Source organism: Neltuma alba, unplaced genomic scaffold, assembly GCF_004799145.2.
Source record: "Neltuma alba isolate B1F8T4 unplaced genomic scaffold, ASM479914v2 tig00011988_pilon, whole genome shotgun sequence".
In the NCBI taxonomy this organism is placed as follows: Eukaryota; Viridiplantae; Streptophyta; class Magnoliopsida; order Fabales; family Fabaceae; genus Neltuma; species Neltuma alba.
Window position 1 is genome coordinate 585,351 of NW_021636561.1, and position 22,456 is coordinate 607,806.

The 22,456-nt window shown below is 31.9% G+C and overlaps 1 protein-coding gene across 1 annotated transcript; it reads right to left on the reverse strand.

Moving 5' to 3' along the window:
- Positions 1-14,084: 14,084 nt before the first annotated feature.
- Positions 14,085-16,765, reverse strand: LOC114720479 (casparian strip membrane protein 1-like). Its single transcript, XM_028906124.1, has 3 exons — positions 16,539-16,765; positions 16,299-16,422; positions 14,085-14,413 (listed from the first exon to the last, which is right to left on the reverse strand). The coding sequence occupies exons 1-3, from the start codon at positions 16,763-16,765 to the stop codon at positions 14,186-14,188; spliced, it is 579 nt and encodes a 192-aa protein (XP_028761957.1). The 3' UTR covers positions 14,085-14,185.
- Positions 16,766-22,456: the final 5,691 nt, after the last annotated feature.

Here is a 22,456-nt window from a genome sequence, read left to right on the forward strand (position 1 = left end):
AAACTAAGATGCATTTGGGTTCCTGTGACAAAATACTAATTTTGATCCATAATTATGGTGAAAGCATGTGGTTAGTTATTATTTGTTTCGCTTGGTTGCCCTCTAAAAAAATATGATTGAATAGTTTTCAACATAAAAGCTAAACATAGAGAACTGATTATAATGCTACCAACATATAGCATAAATAAAAATTAAAGCCGAACCGAGCAATTTTTATGTCCATACATACCAGCTCCTCACTCAAATTACTATGTTATGAATAATACCGGCTCCTTATGCGTGGCTCCGTGCTCTCTCTTTCTGTTTTTTTTTAATTTATAAAAATAAACATAGAATATTGTTTTAATCAAAGAGTAATAATTATCACATATTAAAAGAACATTGTAATTTCAACCAAAAAAAAAAAAAAGAACATTGCAATTCTCCGATGTTCGCTTAATCCACACTACTGTACTTGACATTTTCAAAAGTTCCAATTAAGATGCTTACGCATGTATTGATGGAGAACAAGGCCAATAATCAAGGTTTTAATTAAAAATATAAATATATTCTTGGTGTTCATATTGTGACGATGACTTTAAAATGATTATGGATACAATTGGCAAATTCTGTACGATAAGTCAATAATTGAAAACAAAAGGAGCTTTCTAAACTAGCTATTACGTAATTGTTATTGGCCATGAAAAGTTAGCACGCGCGCGTGGCCTGTATATCGAAGGGATGACTAAAGCACTGATGAAAGTAGCCATTACTAACCTTGTGAAAAGAAATTGTTCAAACGGACCGCGAGAGTGATATACATGGATCCGTTTAGGTTAACGGTAGAAAAAATAATTTATTTTTAATCTGATTCTTAAAAAAGTGACATTGACTAAAAATTAAATGGAGTAACGTGATTTATATTTGAATTAATTTTTATAAAAAGTAGTTTGTAAAGTAAAAAAATTGGTTGGATTATGATTGAATAAGCAAGTTTAGTTTGTAGAATGACCAAAATGGATATAACTTTTATTAAATAATGAAAAATGATTAAAAATATAAATTTATAAAATATAATAATTATTATAATAGGAAGAAGTTATATTTAATGAATAAAACATATTTAAACTAGAAATCATAATAATGTGAAAATTTTTGAATCAAACAATATTACATAATTAATTGGATGATATACTCTACATAATTTATGTAAACATAAAATAAAAAATAATATTAAAAATTAAAAATATTATAAAAATGTTAAAAATTATTTTCACTTAAAAGAATATTAAAAATAAATAACTAAAAATTGATTGAGAAGCATAAGGAATATATAGAGAAGCATAAAAATATCATAAATATAAGGGTCAAAATGTCTTTTAGTTTCAAAAAGATGTTTTTACATAAGTCATAAGTAAGTTTTAGATGCTTTTGACTCCTAAGTCAGATTGGCCAAAATCTATGATAAATATCGTCTAAATTTGCAAACTTCCTATAAGTTACTTTTTCCCTCCTCAAATGCGTTGCCATTCTGCCAAAAAAAGGCTTTTAACGGCGGTTATTAGTGGTTTTTCACGGCGGTTTTGAAGGCGAAGTTGATACAGGCGACGTTGAAAGGTTAACAAAACACGGAGGTTGAGAACCGTCGTGGAAAGTTAAAATTCCATGGCGGTTATGTAAGAAACCGCAGTGGAAAGTTAGATTTCCACGGCGATTACATAAAAACCACCGTGAAAAATAATTTTAACGGCGGTTATTCAATAACCGCCATTAAATTTTTTTTTTAATTCTGCGTGATTTTCTTTTTTACCACCCCACAATTTATAGTTCCAAATAAATGTAGGCAGTACAAAATACGCAAAACAAGACCATATGAACAAGTAATCAACTAGTTAGTTAATATATATAGCAAGCATTAAAATTTCTTTTACACAAAGCAGAAATAGAGAGCCACGAGAACTAAGGGGAACCTAAGACCAAAGAACACGTATAGGGACCAGGAGAACCAGCATCTTGAAAGAAAAGTAACTACTTCTGTCTGTACAATAGAAATAATGAACACATATAGAAGGAAACTAAGAGAAAATATCTAAAAATAAATTTTTTGGGGAATGACCTAACTATTTGAAAGTTTTAACATTTTGTAGTAATGTTGTTGACAAAGTGTCCCTTATCAAGTTGATGTCATCCATGGGATATGGCGCAATATTTTGAAATACCTGTTAATAAAAAATAACATAGTAAACTTAATCAAAAATGTGAAATGAATTGAAGATGGTCATGCAATGTAACTTATCTTTACCTCGTCTAATTTTTCAGTCACTCTTGTCTCAATAATGTCATTCATGTAGCAGATGACATAATATCCACATTCAACATGTCCTTGTTGACAACGGTACTAACAAAATAAAATATAAAATTGAATATTAGACATTATTGATTATAAACATTAACTTTAATTCATCTAAAAAGGTTTAAAAGTATATATTTAGTTCAAAACAACATACCTTTGGGAGAATCCATATTGGTAGTTGTCTATTTTGTTTATTCGCCACAATATTGAACCCATGAAAAACCCTATCAACAGTATAAAAGAAAATAATATTAGAGCATGTTTTTATAAACTTCACACGTAATAAATATATAAACATAAACTAACATGTCGATGACATCTTTGGTTTCTTCTGATGGACTTTCACAAAGTGAATCGAACCAGTAAACTTTATTATCGAAAGGGATACAAACAATTAGAGTCCAATGATAACTGCAAAAGACAAACCATGTTAATTATAATCCCACACATACAACTTGTGTATCTCAAATACAATAGTACATTTACCCTTCCACGTAAGGTACAAAATATATTGGCTTTTTGGTCTGAGTCATTGTGGTAATCATGTAGATCGACCTCGCTTCCACAGTATTAAGCTCTTTCTACACCCTTTGAGGACACATAAAACCATATGTTCCTTCAAGTCCTCCGTTCTGACAGATTTGAGTGAAGTGCCTATTGTTCAAATAAGAAACATTAGGAGTACAACATGAAATAAAAAAAAGATATTGTAACTTACAAAATAGCAAGCTGTATGAAGACTATATCAAGCTCTTCAAAGTTGAGGAACTGAGCAAAGTCCTTCTTGTCAACGGTGAAATCGTATGTTATATCTGAATCCACAATCTCTAATAGCATCTTGAAAGTAACAGGCTTATCTATGTTTGGCACTATGGAATGAAGGACCTTCAAAATGGAATACATAAGCACAACATCACCAAGAAGAGGCAGGAGTACAGGATCTGATGATGCGCTCTTCATAGCCTTCTTCGCTGCCGCCTTCTTCACCATTGGCTTTGCAATAAGTCTCTTTGGCCACAAAATGAAATGTCCTTTAGCTTAGGCCAAGAGTCGAATCTCATTAGTAGGATTGGGCACTGGTGTACTGCCCTGACCACGAACAATCCTCTCTACTATCACCCTTGCTTGATCGCTTGGAATTTTGTTGCCGTGAATCGTTGTGCCCATGAATGCTCGACCACTAGCGACATGAACAAGTGAATTTTCATAATCCACATAGAGAGTACACGGTATCCCATTGTCTTCGATAGGGTCAGGGCTAGGGTTAGGGTCAAACATTGTCAGTTGCTGTGTCTGATTATTACTGCCTTTCTTGCTTTTTATCACAGGTGAATCCTGAAACATAATATGAAATTAGTTAAGGCATATCAAATAAGTTTAAATAGATCAAATGAACCTTTAGAAGATTTGAAAAGATATGTGATTATTACTTGGGAAGGTTCAGATACTCAGGGCATCTGGAATTCACTCGTGCCCATCATCATCAGAGCCTGTTGAAACTTGCCATCGAATTCGTCACGTATCTTTTACATCTCTATCATGTGTTGTTGACTGAGTTCAGCTTGAACTCTCTCTGTTTCTTCCTGTAATCGTTGGTCGAGCTCCTCTTTAGATACCATGTTAGCAAAGGATGATCCAGTGCTTCTTCGTGAAGCAGAGCTAAAAAATTCTTCAATACCAATCCCTTTAGGGGTCCCTCTAACTCTGCCGGGATGGTCAGCCTTTCCAACGGTAGTGGCCAAGATATCCATTTGTCCTTGAGGGACGAATGTACCTTGGGATAATTGATCCTCAAGTGTATCCTGTAACATTAAAGCAACAAATTCAATTTAAGATAATTGAAAAAAGCAATTAATGAAGCATAATTCTTAAATATTACTTACAATCTTCTCAGCAATAGCAGCAGACTGTGGAGTAATATATTGAACCTTTTTAATCCTCGCCGCCTTCCATTTTTCTTGGTGAGAAGAACGCTCAATGAGTGGAGTGTAGCCAGTAGGATTTGAAGCAGCAGCCATCTGTGCATTCTTTATCTGCTCCTCTATCATACTACTTTCCAACCCACCATACCCTGCACGAGACATGGTATGTGGGTACATATTGTGCTCAGATATTTATTTGTTCTTCTAACTCAATGCCTATGACAATGAAACAAATTTGACAAAGTTATTTTAGTTAAATAAAATATGACCTAATTAAAAATTAAGTTCGAAGAAACCAAACCTGAAATGCAGGGTCTTCACGTTGCTTCACAAAACTCTCCTATGCCTTGTCACTAATAAACGGGTATCGTTCCTTAGAATGTTCGCCCTTTCTTTTTTCACAAATATAATGTTTTGTAAGCTTGGATTTAAAATCCCTCCACTGTTCATCAAGTTGCTTAAATAGATGATTTCTCATTTACTCAGTGGCGGGAATATCAAATGTCAGCTACAATACAATAACATAAAGTTATAAAGTAAATAAGTAATTATAATTAAAACAAGTAGAGAAAATAATTCATAATGTGCCAAGATATCCTCCCAAATGTTTTGTTTCAAATCTTTGTCCACCTTCTTCTAGCTAGGAATATCAATCACAATCTTACTGCACGTGATATAACCCATATAACTAGTAAATTGAGCCCCAGTCTTTCCTATAGGCATCAAATCATCATCAAACTCCACTGTAATCCTCAAGCTGTGTGGTCTCATCACGTAAAGCCAAATGTCTCATACAGGTTGGCCCTCTACCCTTTCTCTGACTAGTAAAAGAGCTGTCGTCACCAGAATCCTATTGACCGGATCCATCCATTTCCTGTTTGAAGAGCAACAAATTAATAAATGTAAGAATAAGAAATATCAAGTTAATATAAAACATTATTAAGTATATTTAACCAAAAAACATCAAATAATTCATTTAAGTCTTACAATGATTATCCTCCCAAATTCCTTCATAATGATCATCTCTAACAGCATAGTCATCATCTACCAAATCTAATTCAACTGTTTTAGGTCGAGTAACTGTGAAAGGCGGGGTTTCATCAAGATTAAACTCTAAATCGCCATCATCTCCACCAACTCCTTGCCTCTTACCTTGAAGCACGATAGACAATTTCTTTTTTGCTAGATCAGGAACAAAAAACACTTGTTTTGCTTGACATGCCAAAATAAATGGCTCGTCTCCACATCCAAACCTCTCAAAATCGACCGAAACAAATCCAAATTCTTCATCCACTTGCACAGCATTACTATTAACCCACTTACATTTGAAGACGGGACCTTTAAACTTGGTATAACTAACCTCCCATACCTCTTATATTATTCCATAATAGGGTATTGCCGCCAACGTTGGGTTTCTATCTTTAGAACTAGCAAAATGTATAGCTTCGGCTACTACCATCACCCCACTATTCTGCATGGTACTCTTATCGTCTTGGATTTTTGTGTAAAATGAATAACTATTTATGTCATATTCGCCCCAACACAAAACCTCAAAAGAAGGCCCTGCAGCTAGCCTCTGTATTGTCTCAAAAGGATTACTATCTTTTAACACTTCTTGCTTGAACCACTCTGCAAATGACTTATTATGTTCATTAGCTAGTTGCATATCGTTCTTTCTTGGATTCAAGTTCTTTAGCATATTCTTGTGAGCATTCAAGTAAGGCAAAACTTCATCCGTGTTGTTTAAAATGTATAGATGTGCCTGCATTACAACTTCTGTTGACATAGACCTCACTATGACATCCCGTGTTCCCTTGCTTCTCCCTTGATCATGTCGAGATTGAGGAAGACCAACTGCCTTTACCCTATCAAGATATGCGTTACAAAACTCAACTGCCTCCTCAGCTACATATCTCTCAACAATTGATCTCTCAGGACGATAAGGATTCTTAGAGTACCCTTTTAGGATTTTTATGTATCTCTCAAAAGGGTACATCCATCTTAAACACATAGGGCCACAAAGTCTTATTTCTCGCACGATCTGAGCTATCAAGTGGACCATAATATTAAAAAATAATGGAGGAAAATACATTTCCAATTGGGAGAGGATCACATAACCTTCATTTTCTAATTCATCCAACTCAGCAGGATCAATGACTTTGCTACAAATGGCACTAAAAAACATACAACGTCTTGTAATAGTATTTCTCACATCAGTTTTCATAATGCCTCGAATAGCAAGTGGAAGTAATTGTTGCATCAACACGTGACAATCATGAGACTTCATTCCCGTTATCTTCAAATCTTGCATTGAAACAAGTTTGCTTAAATTAGAAGAATGACCTTGTTGCTCCTTAATACCATTGACAAAACCACAAAAACTTCTTTTCTCTTCTTTTGATAATGTGTGCTCATAATGCCTCGAATAGCAAGTGGAAGTAATTGTTGCATTAACACGTGACAATCATGAGACTTCATTCCCGTTATCTTCAAATCTTGCATTGAAACAAGTTTGCTTAAATTAGAAGAATAACCTTGTGGCTCCTTAATACCATTGACAAAACCACAAAACTTCTTTTCTCTTCTTTTGATAATGTGTATGCAGCTGGATGTAAATAAGCCCTCTTACCATCTCTTTCTTGTGGGTGGAGGACATTTCTTATTCCTTTGTGCGCAGCTAGATGTAAATAAGCCCTCTTACCATCTCTTTCTTTGGGGTGGAGGACATTTCTTATTCCAATTTCGACTAAATCTCGTCTTGTATTGATTCCATCCTTAGTCTTTCCACTTATATGCAAAAGTGTACCAACAAGGCTCTCACACACATTCTTCTCCACATGCATCACATCTAGACTATGTCTCACATCAAGACTTTGCTAATATGGAAGATCAAAAAAGATAGATCTTTTTTTTTCATATATTCCTCTCACCGGCAGTCTTCTTCTTCTTTTTACCGAAGACCACATTAATTCCCTCCAACCACTGATAAAATTCTTCTCTAGTTAATGATCTTGGAGCCATTTCATATTCTTGTGAGCCATTAAATGCCTTTTTCAATCTACGATAAGGGTGATACCGACTAAGAAACCTTATGTGACCAAGGTATACCGTCTTTCTGCCATGTTTAAGTTGTATATAATGGGTGCCTTCTTCGCATATTGAACATGCTTTATGCCCCTTAACACTGTATCCTGACAAATTTTCATATGCTGGAAAGTTATATATCATGGTGAAGATCATGGCACGTAAATTGAAAGTCTCTTGTTTATATGCATCAAACACATCAACACCTTCCTCCCATAATTTCTTCAGATCCTCAATCAAAGGTGCCAAATACACATTGATATTATTTCCCGGCTGTTTTGGCCCCAAGATCATCAAAGATAGCATGATATACTTTCTTTTCATACATAACCAAGGAGGCAAGTTGTAAATTATGAGGAGCACTGGCCAAGCACTGTGTGTGCTACTAAAATTACCATATGGGTTAATTCCGTCCATACAAAGCCCTAGCTGAAAGTTTTTTGGCTCACCACCAAATTGAGAAAATTTTTGATCTATTGTTTTCTATTGAAGAGAATTTGATGGGTGACAAAGCTTTCTATCACATATTTTCTCATCGAAATGCCATCTCAAGTTCTTTGCATTTGTGGCATTAGCAAATAGATGCTTAAATCGTAGTATTATTGAAAGATACCACAGAACCTTCAGAGAAGAACCTTTGGTCATCTCATTATAATGACCATCATCTTTCTTCACTTTGTATCTTGAAGTGCCACATTTAGGGCACTTATTCAACCCTTCATAATCATTTCTGAATAATATGCAGGCATTAGGACACGCATGTATCTTCTCATATTCCAAACCCATCGAACGCAAAATTTTCTTTGCCTCATACATTTGTTTTGGAAGTGAATTCCCTTTTGGAAGAATATCACTCAGCAGTTCAAACAATTCCGTGAAACTAGCATCAGTCCAACCATTTCTTGCCTTTAAGTTCATCAGTTTCAACACGGTTGTACCTTGTGTAATCATCTTTGCACCTTAGGTATAAAGGCGTCTCTGTATCACTACATAAAGTTTCAAAAGTGGGAGAGAATTGTGTAGAGGATTCAGACCTTATATCACGAAACATATCCGAAATTCTATCACCAAAATCTTCATTCACAACCTTCTTCTTTGCAGACAGTGTAGTCTTTCTAATTTCTCCATGCTATATCCAATTTGTATACCTCAAATTTATCCCATCACAGATAAGATATTCTTTTATCTTAGAAATACTCCGTCAACTATTGTTTAAACATTGGACACAAGGACAATAGTACAATCCATCTATTTTACTAGGAGCATTTTTTTGAGCAAACTCAAGAAACCTTTCAACCTCATCCTCATATTCTTTGCTAATTCTCTTAGCTTTCATTCAACTACGATCTATTATTTTACAGAGCCAATGAACATAATCGTCAAGTTCAATTCTAATTCCTTAATTCAAATATTGAAATAATAAAATTATTAAATGTTAGTCAATAAATTAAAATTGACTAATACTTAATTACAAACTAAAAGGAATGTCTTTTTTTTTTAAATAAAAAATTTGACAAAATTTCCCCTTAACAACTATGTACAAATTAAACACCAAATTAGAAAAAAAAAACTCAAAATTTTTAATCAAAATTAAAATTTTCTCAACCCCTATTTATCTTATTAAATATATTATAATAAAAAGGTAAACTATATAATTATTTTTAAAAATTATATTAAGTAATTTCTTAAAAATTAGTATATTTAGTGAATGAACGAAATATTAATAAAATAAAAAATAAAACAAACATATATAAGTTTTGTGAAATAGTTAAACAAAAATTATTTTAATCAACAAAAAAACTATTCTTCATAACATATTTCAACATGATAAATTTGAAGAAATATAACAAATAAAACAAAAATAAAAATTCAATTTCAAACCAATTCAATGAATAAAGATTCTTAAAGCTAAAACTTCTGAATCCAAAACGGGATCCATTTGCAATGAAATTTTAAACAACACTTTACCATCAATCAAAGTTCATAACGGAAAAAAAATCACAAAATACCAAACAGATTATTTATTACTAAATTCTCAAATTTATTACAAAAAAACTACCAGAAATTCAAAATAAATATAAAAAAATTATAAAAAAATCAAAAACTTCAAAACTAATCAACTTCAAACATTTAAACATGTTTCTAATACAGTGTATAGGAAGAAATTGAGGTTTTCTCGCATCAAATGCCCACAAATCGTCGGTTCAAGCACATAAAAAATACAAAATCAACAATACAAGTCAACTACAATTTAAAACTAACAAACCCATTTGAAATACAACAGATTTTTATAGTCAAAACATTCAAGAAATCAAGAAAAATTGAAAAGAATGAAAGAAGAAGACACTCACATAGTAGAGATGATTCAAATACGAAAAGAGGGGCGTTCAAACGGCGGCAGACAGTGGCGAACGGCGGCAAGACACCACAAGCTAAATGGATGAGTTTAAATGGTGGGGGGAGTGGGGGGAATGGCCAGTAATGGAAGTTTTTTGGTGGTGGGACAGAGGGGGACCACGGCACAACTGAAACAAAAGTGAAAATGAGAGAAAACGAATACACCGTGTAGGGTTATTTTAAAACTTTCCACGGCGGTTATTAAGAAAACCGCCGTGGAAAATCAACACTTAATCAACTTATTTATAAAAATGCCGCCGCTTTTTTTTTTCACGTTGTTTTTTTGATTAATCGCCATTATTTGGCGACGTTAAAAGTCTTTTTTCTAATAGTGCCAAACAAGCATTATATATAATTGTTCAAATGGACCACGAGAGTGCATGTATGTGTATATATATATATGGCATTTTTTTAAAGTTATTTGAAAGTCTTCGGTCCAGAGATGTAGGTATTCAAAAGTTTTTTTTAAAAGTAATATCACATTGAAAGTGTTAAAAACATAACAATGATGTATCTCTCATTAGGAAAGTCAATTTTTGCTTGTCGTAAGTTAATTTTGAATGTTAATTGACCCAATTTTATTGAATTGGCTCTAACATATCATGTATTAATACACAGACAAATATTCACATACCTAAGATATTACAAGATATGTTGAATTAAGATTTAAATTATTATTGAGAAAAGCTCTTATATGTATCTAAAAGTATCTCGAACTGTCGAACATGATTGTCTACGGGATAAGAATATAGGTACACATCCAAAAGAAAATAAACTAATTAAAAAAAATTAAAAGACGTGCCGTGTATAAGACGTGTTTAGGTGTTTTCGATCGTGCGTTGTCCACGGGCTAAAGTGTAGGATGGTCTTTCAGAATATAATAATGTACTCCTCCGGTCCTTAATATAGGATTCAATTATTAAGTTGGTTTTGGTCCTAAATATAAGATCCATTTCTCATATTTGTTAATTTTCTCTAAATTACCCCTCTACATACTCCCTCAACCATAATCAAATAGAAGAGGAAGATGAGGTATTAAGAAAGATAATTATGGTATTTTAGGAAAAACATGTCACATTTCTTATAATTAACTTACCTAACTTCCTTAATCTAATCAAATTAGTTAAATAAGTCTTATATTAAGAATCGAAGGAGCATGTAAGTATTTGTCCCTTTGTTTGTTTAGTTAGGATAAAGTGAAAATTAATATGGGATAAACATGTGGGGACAAACTAAATCATGTGGATTAATGGGGAAAAAAAGCAGCCATTTTGATAACATTTAATGATTTGTACATATTTAGTCAAATTTAATTATATCCTAATTATAAAATCTCGTTTATAGTCTATAAATAAAGTCTTATAATTAGAACCGAAGGTAGTATATTGTTATGTTTATATTTATATAGAGATGACTCTCCACTGTGACATAATTTTTTTTTTTCCGGAACTTTCATTTTTGTTTTTATTTTCGACTTCTGAAAATAGTTTTCTTTGCTCTTACAATGGGATCTAGAAGAATATTTTTGAATTGGAAATTTTTAAGAAAAAGAGGTAAGTCTCTATATATATTTTATATGAGATGTGACAATAATAATCTGATTTGTTATAAATTAATTTTTAAGATCAGTATTAATAAAGATATTGATGATTATACATATACTTTTATTATATTTTTCATTTAAATAATTATATGAAGTGTATCGTATGCTATATATAATACTACCAGTGATGTATGGGCTGATAAATGGATTGGTTGAAGTGCACCGCAATGATTTTTAAAATACAAAGAGTTAAATTACAATATTTTTAAGTATTAAAAATAACCAACATTTGTAGTAGAAACTAGAAAGTTAAATTAGTTCCAATATATATCATCCAACACAATCGTTTTTTTTTCCATTAATTTTCATACTTTAAAATTTTCATATTAGTACCCAGGAGGTTGGGTCTGACCGAAAGATCTTAGTCCTTGATAGCATAATGAATCAATGTTTAAATCCCAACTAGAAGAAGTACCCATATTTAATGCCAAACAATATTTTGAATAAGATTGCTGGAGGATACCTATGCCCATAAAAAAACAGTTTCATATTAGCTAAAGATATCAAAAGTCAAGACACATACTAGTACATGTATAACATAAACACAATAATTTATTTCACAAAGGAACTTTTTTTTTCTTCCGGGGTGAAACACAGTGATGAATTGTCTCACAAAATTTAAATTTATATTTGGAGTTAGCAAGATATGATCAGAAAATATAAAGATAATAAAACTTGCCACTTGCGATCTTTGTGGTCCAACCAAAGCACACACAGAGGGAAATTATTAATTAAGTAATTAAATGAGTATAAAAGGCATACCGTGTATAAGGCGTGTTTAGGAGTTTTGTTGCGTTGTGTGCAGGTGCAGGGGCTGAATGGTAGGGCAGAATCTGAGGATAACCTTTCAGAATATAATAATGGAAAAGTATCTGTGCCGTTGTTGTTTGTTTAGTTAGCAAAGTGATCAGATTAAATTAACAAACCAAGGGGCCGTTTGGTTGGGGCAAAAAGTCTTTCCACTTCTCCTCCACTTTATTTCCATTCACTTCCCATCTTAACTATTAAGACTGAAAATTTAACGGTCCAGATTTTATATTTTTAAAAATAATTTTATAAAGTATTTTTATTATTTTTTTGAATTATACTGACTAAAATTTAGTAGTTTTATTTGATTTTATTTATTTATTTTTGAAAATTTAACATTTTATTCATAATTTTACAAATATGAAATTTGAACCATTAAAATTTTAATCTTATGACTGAAATGAGAAGTGAATGAAAATGGAGAGAAAAAGAAGTAGAGACACCCCTTGCCCATTTGGTTCAATGCCATCACAGATGTGATCTCATCACTATAAATGGTCTATTTAGTTGAATTTAATGATAGTAAAAAATATATTACCTTGGTGATAAAGATTGCACATTTTTTGATAATGTTTATTAATAGGGAACCCCTATGAATACTCATTGAAGTCATTTTCCCAAAAAATTGTGAATTGTGAATGATCATCAAACGCCGTACTACACACAGAAGTTTCGCAGTGAGGTTGATAACCATTTTCCCAATACATCTAATTTCAAAGGATTTCGTCGGAAGTTGATAAATTCTTTTTTCTTTTCCTTTTCACGGACCACTTATCACTGTTCAAACTTCATATTAATGATGCAAAAAGCCTATCAAGTTGCAGAAATGAAAGGATAGGAAATCGAAAACCTGGGAAACAAAAAAAGAGCAAAATAGCAAGAACAAATAACATTGGAAAAGAATCCATAAAGCGACAACTTTGAATTTGATAATGATGAAGTACAACGATGCATATTGTCTTAACGAAGAGAGAAGAACCAAAAGCAAGAACCCACAAAAAACAAGGGCAGGCCATTAATTCCATTAGGAAATTGTCCTCCACTGAGAGAGGAATGATAGAGTTGATAGGGTTGGTATCTTGAAGAAGCTTTTCTAAATATTTGAGGATTTGAATCATTACTAAGGGTAAACTAGTACTTTTACTATATATATTAATTTTAGATAATTATTAAAAAACATAACTCATTGCACCCGTCTTATAAAACATACCAAACAGTATCCTTGTAATTAATATTACATTACATTTCCATTGCACTGCATTACATTATATTAATCATGACAGGATCCTTCAAAAGTAGCTTTTTAATCATAATTTCGAAGGACAAGATAAATATGTGAGATATTTGTCTCGAATTACATAAATAAATACTTTTGAGAATTCCAGTCATAATCCCAAACAAATACCAAATCATTTGTAGGAGTGGGGAAAAAAAGTCATTTTAATGATTTATAGATTCTCTTTTATAACAATTTGATCTTATTTGGTGCTATTCCCTCCTGCATTTTTTTTCCAGTGAATACTCCCTCATACTTAATATAGAAACTAAATAACTAATTTACGGAAGTTAAAAATTTTATTTATTTATTTATTTGAAAAAAGTATAAGTTGTTTTTTCATATAAAACATTCTCTTTAATTATTATTTGCATTGGAAATATCTTTAATGCATACCATTTTTGTTGAATACTAATAAATATAGCCTCATCTAAAGTGAGTTTAAGTTGAAATATTAACTATGTAGACGATTTCTAGCTCAATGGGACTGAGTTCGACTCTTCATGAATATAATAACTCTGTGAGTTGCATTGGAAGGCTAAAGGATGATCAAAATAAACTGAAATATCAATCAAGTATGCAAGCAAATTCCAAACCAAGAATGGTACATTAATATATTGCTTGATCAAAGTCCATAATAACCAAATTAAGGCACACACAAAGGGACATGAGTTAATATAATTACTGTTCACAAGCGACGAAACGAAAGAAGAGAACACAAATATATTAAAGGACGAAAAGGTTTTTAAACTATGCATTGGGTCTCAGGCATGATGATGAATTCGGGAGATGGAAACTGCAGATATGAGGATGAGAATGAGCAACACAATCACTGCGATGAAAGAGCCAATTAGGGTTCCCGAAACTCGCTCGCAGAAACTGTTATATTGTTGGCAGATTGGAAACCAGTTCGTGTTTGGGTTGCCGTGGTGTGCTACCTCCACGATTGCCGTCGCTGCTGCCGCTGCCGATGTCAGAAACCCCATCGCTACCTGCAGAATCCTTATCAGCTTAATCATTTACAATATAATAATGTCGGAATTAGAATTTTAAGGGAAACTATAACAGAGGAGAGCGGGGGGGGGGGACATTTTTTACGGAGGTACTTACACATTCTTTACCAACAGAATCTTCACGTTGATAGCGGGATTTGAGGTCATAATCTTTTGAGTTATAAGCCAACTTCTCGTTAATTCAACCGACTCTTGTTGGAGAGAGGGGGACATTTTTATCATGACAACTCTATACTTCATTTTAATTTTTTTTAGCAAAAAAAAAAAAAAAAAGCAAAGATTTCTTTTTACAGTAATTTCAAATTTTAAGGTTGCTATTTGTACTTAATATATTCTTCCTTGGTTTGCAAACGTGATCTTCCAACTCGTTTGCAAACGTGATCTTCCAAAAAATTTAACTATATGGCATGTGATTCCTCTGCTTGTTTGTGTGTGTGAGTATATTATATGTCTTCCTAACTACCCTCCTCTTGACTTCAATTTGGAGCCGTTGGGATCGTATAATACTTTAAAATAGTCCATGTCAATAACGCAACGAGATTTATGGAAAGTTTGATAATTTAATTTATTAAGTCGATTACATACTAGTATATAAAAGATTTTTAAATACTCCTCCCGTCTTTGAAGACCTAATTTGGAAATTAATATTGGTTATATATATGTAAGACCTATTTTATATGTTTATCAATTTTTTTTAAATTAACCCTGTTAATATTCTACCAACAATAACCTGTTAATATTCGACTAACAATAATCAAATAGGTGGGGGAGAAAGATAATTAAAAAAGATACTTATAGTATTTTGGAAAAAACATGCTACCTCGTGTCTTAAATATAAAAGCTAATTGGCAATTTTAAATACTCTCCCCGATTCAAAATATAAGCTAAACATTATCTATTATGTTTATCAAGAAACTAATTAAAATCAATTTAAAACAATAAATGTATAAGGCATATATTTGTTTTTCCTAATATACCCTTATTAATGAAGAGAATAAATAAAAGATGTAATAAATGAATTAAAGAGGAAAGAGAATATAGGGGCTAAAATTGGAAAAAAAAACTCATTAAATGCTTGGAAAAAAGTGAATATTATCTTATAAAAAAAAACCAACCCTTTTAAGAAAGTTTAGCTTATATTTTGAACTGGAGAGAGTATACAACTTCAATCCACTTTGTCTTCCAAGCTTATAATGTATTCTAAAAAATATCCCTATTGATTGTAGGATATTTCTACTAAGTGTAATTCCAATATATAATTGAATAAGAGTAATTTAAGAAAGTCAACACATATTTGTTACAAACAACTGACTTAAATAATTTTCTTAATCTCCTCAAATTAGTTATCTAACTCTTACATTAAGGATTGGAGGTAGTGTCATATTAACAAATTTAACTAATTTTCTTAATTTACTTATATCAGTTAATTAAATGTTATATTAAGAATTGTGGAGAATAATTCTATTGATATTAATTCCGCCCGTGGATTGTATATGTCTGGATCTCTTCTTTGTTATATATTATGAGACTTCGAGTTTTGAACATCTCACTTTACGTACGTAGCTTTATCCCTTTCAACTACTCCAAGTGGAAACCCCAGCTCTCCCCACCCCCCCGGCCCCCCCCAAAAAAAAAAACCGGGAATACATAAAACCATCGTCGAGTATTAGTAATATTTTACGTTGACTGTGCATCAATATATCAAAATATAAATTACGAAGTTGAAGACGCATAACTTTTTTTCATTAGCATATGTGAACAAGGTCTTATAATTAGAACCAGAGGTAGTATATATCTATGTATATGTAACCCAAGTGATATATATATACACACACATATATAAAAGAAGAATCAGAATGATTACCGCGTCGAGAAAGAGCAAGAGAATCCTGCTCTTAACTGCAGTGGTTCTGGCTATGTGGAAGATGGAAAGGACAATTGAAAGAACCAGATAGCCACACACAATAGCGTTGCCCAGCACAAAAAACCTGCATCATCATCATCATCATCATTTCAGCATATATACATATATATGGCCACATCCAGCCTTGTCAGTAAGAATAATATGATACACACACACACACATGTAGAGAGAGAGAGATACAAGAAGCTGGGAAGGTCATCGAACTCAGCTCTGAAGTGAACGAACTGAGTGATAAAGGGAAGCCTCTCGTGAGAAGTAGCCATGGCCACAGCGCTACCAAAAGTTGCGGCAATGGCTATGATTCTGAGAACCAGATCCATTACAGAGAGCCCTCTTTTCATCACTCTTCTTGATGCTATTCCCTTTGAAACTACTTCCCCAGCTTCAACTGCACTGCTTCCCTTCATTTTCCCAGTACTATATTGTCTCAGGACCTCTGTGATAATTAAGGGCGACGTGTATGTATATGAATATCTGATAATGTGATTGATGTTGTTGTACGATATGAAACTATCTATATAGAGCTCAAGATGAGCAGTGGCGATGTCCACATTTTGGATTTCACAAGAAGATGACACACACAGAGAGACGAGAACATGGATTAGGTAGTCAAGATCAGAGTGGTTTGGTTTATGAGGAAAATGACACTTGAGGACATCTAAACAACGTTATTTACTTGTGAGGACTATATGGATTCTTGAAATGTTTTAAGTATAACATCAGGGTCTCTTTTTCCAATCAATCCAAATAAAGATCATGGTACTTGACAACAATTAAGAATTTCCTGTTGACCAGAATGTACTCTTTTTATTTTTCTTTTTTCAATATTTTGTTTTGACTTTGATAGTACTCATGATTTGATTCTTTTTCAATCTACATACATTTTTTTAAAAATTTTGTTAAGTACTGGACTTTGTTTTCTTTCGCACTCATCTTTATTTAATTCGTCTACTTTCAAATTTTACATTTATAAAAAAAATTTTCAAGTGAGTTGACAATTTTTTTTTTCATTTGAATCTTGGAAAAGCTTTATATCTAAAGCAATATTAAAGATGAGTGCTGGAAAAAAAATTAAATGTGATGTCAAATATTTAAAACTTAATTAGTATTGAAAAAACTGAAAAAAAAAAATTAAGGATGAATGCTTTAAAAAAGTAAAGAGGAGCTATTTTTCAATACAAAAAAACTTTATCCCCAAGTCCCATAATCCTTCTTTAAAATTTCTGGTGTTGGTGACTATTCTTAAAAGTTTTACAAGCAAGGGTCCAAATGTAACTTTAAATATTCTCGGGGCCCTTTTTGTCGTCTTGAGCTGTCCAAAGGCCACGCGTAACTTGGTAATAGGCAAGCTTTCATGGTGTAGTAGAAGGATGAAAAAAAGGAAACATATAAGAGACCTCGTATTATGCATTATATGTGAAAACAACAAAAGTCAGTTCGAGATCATTCTTCCTGCTCCAATACTTGCATTCTATTAATTCAACTCTTAATAATTTTGGTTAAATATTTAATTTGGTGACATGTGGAGGGTGGGAATGTGACGACCACACGTTTTTTCCCCCCATTTAGACAACAAGCTAATGGATTTTGGGAGAATTTTAGATAAACAATTTTGAGGGTGGGAATGTGACGACCACACGTTTTTTCCCCCCATTTAGACAACAAGCTAATGGATTTTGGGAGAATTTTAGATAAACAATTTTGAAATTACTAAATTTTAAATGAGAAAATTTTTATAAAAATATATTTTTATTTGCAAACTTAGAATGTCAAAATCTATTAAAATGTTATTATTAAACCTGATTTAAGATTTATTGATTTCAAGCTTTTTTGTGTGGGATTCTCCGATGAGTTTTCTATCTTTGGACAAATGTGCGATTTTAATCTTGATCTTACTTTTTAGATAAAATTTATCTCGATCTTTTTAGTATGAAAATTTTAATTATGATATTATTTTTCAAATGTAATTTTATTTCTAATTTTTTGGGGTGCCATTTCACGCTCGCGGTTAAAATTTTAGTTAATTTTGTATCATAATTCATGTTGTTTTCGAATTTTTAGTCAATTTTGAACAATCTAATGCATGCCCCCATGTACACACGCACACAAAATGACATTTTAGTCATGATATTACAGTCTGAAGGAGTTACAGTTCAAAAGAGGACTGATCATAAAAGAAATGATGAGTTTAGAATTAATTTTTGAGATGCAAATTTTATAGAATATTTCGGAATAAACGAGAAATAACAATAATTAAAAAAAGGCTCATGTATATGAAAAAGAGATTAAGCAAGTCTTCTTCGAACCCGAGTCACACTCTCCCCCTCAACTTCAAAGACACATTATATATATTTTTTAAAAAAGTATAAAACTGCAGATTAAAGAAGTAATAATGGTTGCCATTAAGCGATGGAGTTGGATTTGAAATATGAAAGGTTTTAATTAAGTTATTTAGTTGGCGACAATTTTTATTAGTTTGTGTATTTGTTTGCTTTTAATTAGGTCTAAAATAATTCGATGGTAGAATTATCAAAACTATATGAGAAGGTAGTCAAATTAGCAGGCAGGCCCTTGTGAAGTTGGTGGAGTTGGAGTTAGAACAAAATAAAGAAGCTGCATCTACTGAACTGGACAGAATTAATTATCAAATAGAATACTTTAATTTTAAAGTTTTAAACATGAAAGAGAATGTGATGCAAGTTTTAAAAAAAATTACATCAACCTTTAATGTCTAAGTTGAAATATGAACGAAATTTTATTTTATTTTACTTTTAAATAAAATAAATAACTTAATTAGTGAGATAATTAAATGTTTCTCATAATAAAGACCAATGAAAATACTCTATAAAATATTGTTAACTAATTTACACATACTACAAAAATTGGTTGAAGTTAGCTTCTTTTTCCTCTCCCAATTTTGTCTGTCCAAAACAAGATTTTCCCACATTTACCCCTCAGTGGTTTTTGGCTAATGGGTCTGTAGGTTTTCCTTTTGCCTCGAACATCACTTTCCTAACTTAATTTTGTGGAAGATTCATAATTAGAGTTAAAATTGAAAACAAACAAATAAATAATGCACGGGACAAACCCTTTCCAATGCCTCATATTATAGATTAAAGAAATGCTTCTTCTAGTGCCTTAAAATTGAAATCGATCAGATGGAGTATGCAGAGTATATGTAATAATATACTAGTGTTATGTAAAAACATATGAACTATCATAATAAGAGTTTTAAATATAAACTACTCCTTGAGTCTTTAATATAAGACCTAATTAACTAATTTGAGTAGATTAAAAATGTTAGTTAAATTAGTTAATATAATATATTTTTTTTAAAACATCCTAAATATCTCCTTTAATTTTCTCCATTCCTCTCCTACTTGATTATTATTGAGAGGATATCAATAGGGTCAATTTTAAAAAAAATTGATAAACATGTAAAATAGGTCTTACATATAGGACAAATATCAACACCTTAATTAGGTCATATATTAACAATCAAAGGAGTAATTATGTTTGTAGAAGTCGTTAGAAGAGTATACTATAAGAGAGATTAGTATAGTTTAATAAGGGTGTATTAATTACCAAGTTGTACATGCTTAGCATTTGGTACCGTTTGTGCAGCAAAGCGTGTACAAGACGTGTGCTTGGATAGGGTTCATGAACAGTTGATGGGTGGGGGTTGGTGCATTGTGACTGGGGTACCAAAGATCATCATCATCATCAATAATTTCATAGTTTATGCACAAGCCTGTGGTACACATCTTTCTTAATCAGTTTTAATTCCTTTATCTTTAATATTTTCCTTAATTATTTATCAAACTAAACTTATTGATTACAAATGTGAGGAGAGTTTGCATCAAAGAAAAGTTTCAATCCAAATGATTTGAGAGAATATTTAGAAAAACAAACACATATTTTGACAAATAACTAATTTAACTACATTTCTTAACCCATCTAAATTAGTTAAGTAGATCTTATATTAAGATCGTAAAGTAAGATATGATATGGACTATAAATTTTGAAGCGTTGCACTATTGCCCATTGCCCAATAATCTACTATGCAGACAAGTCTAGTGAGATAAATTAGTCAATTTAGAAATGAATAGCTGCTTTATGGTCTTGAAATTTTATACTGTTCTGGTTCTTAATATATGACCTAATTGTTAAGTTAATTTTAGTCCTAAATATAAGATCTATTTCTCATATTTATCAATTTTTTCTAAATTACCCCTATAGATACTTCCTTAATCATAATCAAGTATGTAAGGGAGGGAGGATATTAAATAAGATGATTATGGTGTTTTAAGAAAAAGTCATATTTCTTATAATTAACTAACTTACCTAACTTCTTTAATCTAAGCAAATTAGTTAAATAGGTTTTATATTAAGGACTGGAGGAGTATTTTCTTTTCTTATAAGCTAATTTTGAGAAGCCACTTGCAAGTATCATTATATATATATATATAGAGGTCTAATAATTAATCCAAACACCTCATTAAGCCAGGAGAAACTTTTAGCTTAGAATCCCTATGTCCAAAACCCATAGGTTTATTCATTATCATCAAGAATATAATCTGACATGTGAGCAGGAGGTACGTACGCATCTAGCCAAATACAACTTGCCAAACAAGCGCTTCTATCTAGCATGCATGATCAATTCACAGAGCGATAGTGGACTGCTCTTTTAGAATGAACTCTCCCTACAGACTTTTGATGAGTCTCGCTTTTCAAGGCGAGCCTCCCTAACATGATGCTCATAACATAATACTTATTGTCGAACTCAAAAGAAAGAGTTTCCCAATTCAAAAATCGTAAATTCTGCAAATGAAGCATGCATTTTCATCGAGACATCAGTTCTGATATTATGCAATTTGAAGTATTTAACGTCACTTAAACAAGGTGTTGAAGCGTAAAGCGACGGAGGGAGAGCAATTGAATTAATGATTCTATTATACTACCTCCGGTCCTAATTATAAGAGCTAGTTGACTAATTTGAAGAGATTAAGGAAAGAAGTTAAGTTAGTTATTTTTAATAAATATGTTATTTTTTCTAAAATATCCTTGCTCATCAAGTGTATTGGCTAGAACTACCATTGTTAGAAGAACTACATGGGGAAAAAATGTATAAATATAAGAGAAAAAGTGGATAGGGGTCTTATATTTAGAACCAAAATAAAAGTCAAACAATGTCTTATATTAAGGACATGAGGTAGTATATGACAAGAACCGAATGATAAAAGCTCAGCGATATTATCCAAACACATGTTCAATTAACTGAAGGAATTAAGGCAGAAGAAAATTAAAAAAAATTCACTTGCTGGAATGCTACCAAGCTTAAAGAAATAGTGGTATTTTATAATTCTGATTCTGATTCTGAAAATAGCTCTGTCTGTCAGTGATTTCCAGCTAAAACGTTGACATAGGTATTGATCTAGCTATGAATGATTCATCTAAAGAGGAGACGCCTTGGCGCATATCTCGAAGAAGAAGAAGAAAGAAGAACAAAAAATTTATTACTAGTTTATTCTCGTAACAGCTAATGTGGTTCCAAAACAGAAAGAAAGCTGCTGAAAAAAATAAGTGAACTTCTATGCCAGCACAAACATTCTGTATTCACATGCAGAAACTTTGATAAACATTAGAAAATAATCATCGTTTGCCAAAGCATAGCGCTTTTGGTATTTCATTTTGATAATAAGAAATAATAAAACCAAACTGTCTTATAAAAGGAAAGTGATAGAGTAATAAAGAACAAGACATGAGAAGACAAGGAAAAACCCACATGCTAATATGGCCGCAAATGTTGGGGATAAGTTTGTAGTTTTTAGAAAATGACAATCATGTGACGGCAACTTCGTCCACTGTCTTTGGGTTTCATTTTGGTAATAAATCTGATTATTTTAAGGGAATTTGGATAGAAGTGAGTCAGCAACATCATGGGCAAGGAATTTTTCAGTGATCACTTTATAGGGAAACATCCAAATCTGTAGCAACTGGAACATGATGCTGAATTCTGCAGATATATATATATATATATATACATGTGTGTGCGCATCTAATTAAAACAGAGAGACATACATTTGGATCTTTTGAAA

Coding starts and splice junctions, on each gene's coding strand:
- LOC114720479 (XM_028906124.1), bottom strand. CDS start 16,765: ATGAAGGGAAGCAGTGCAGTTGAAGCTGGGGAAGTAGTTTCAAAGGGA. Junction 16,423..16,538: donor GATGACCTTCCCAGCTTCTT/GTATCTCTCTCT, acceptor ATGATGATGCAG/GTTTTTTGTGCTGGGCAACG. Junction 14,414..16,298: donor TCTTGCTCTTTCTCGACGCG/GTAATCATTCTG, acceptor AGGATTCTGCAG/GTAGCGATGGGGTTTCTGAC.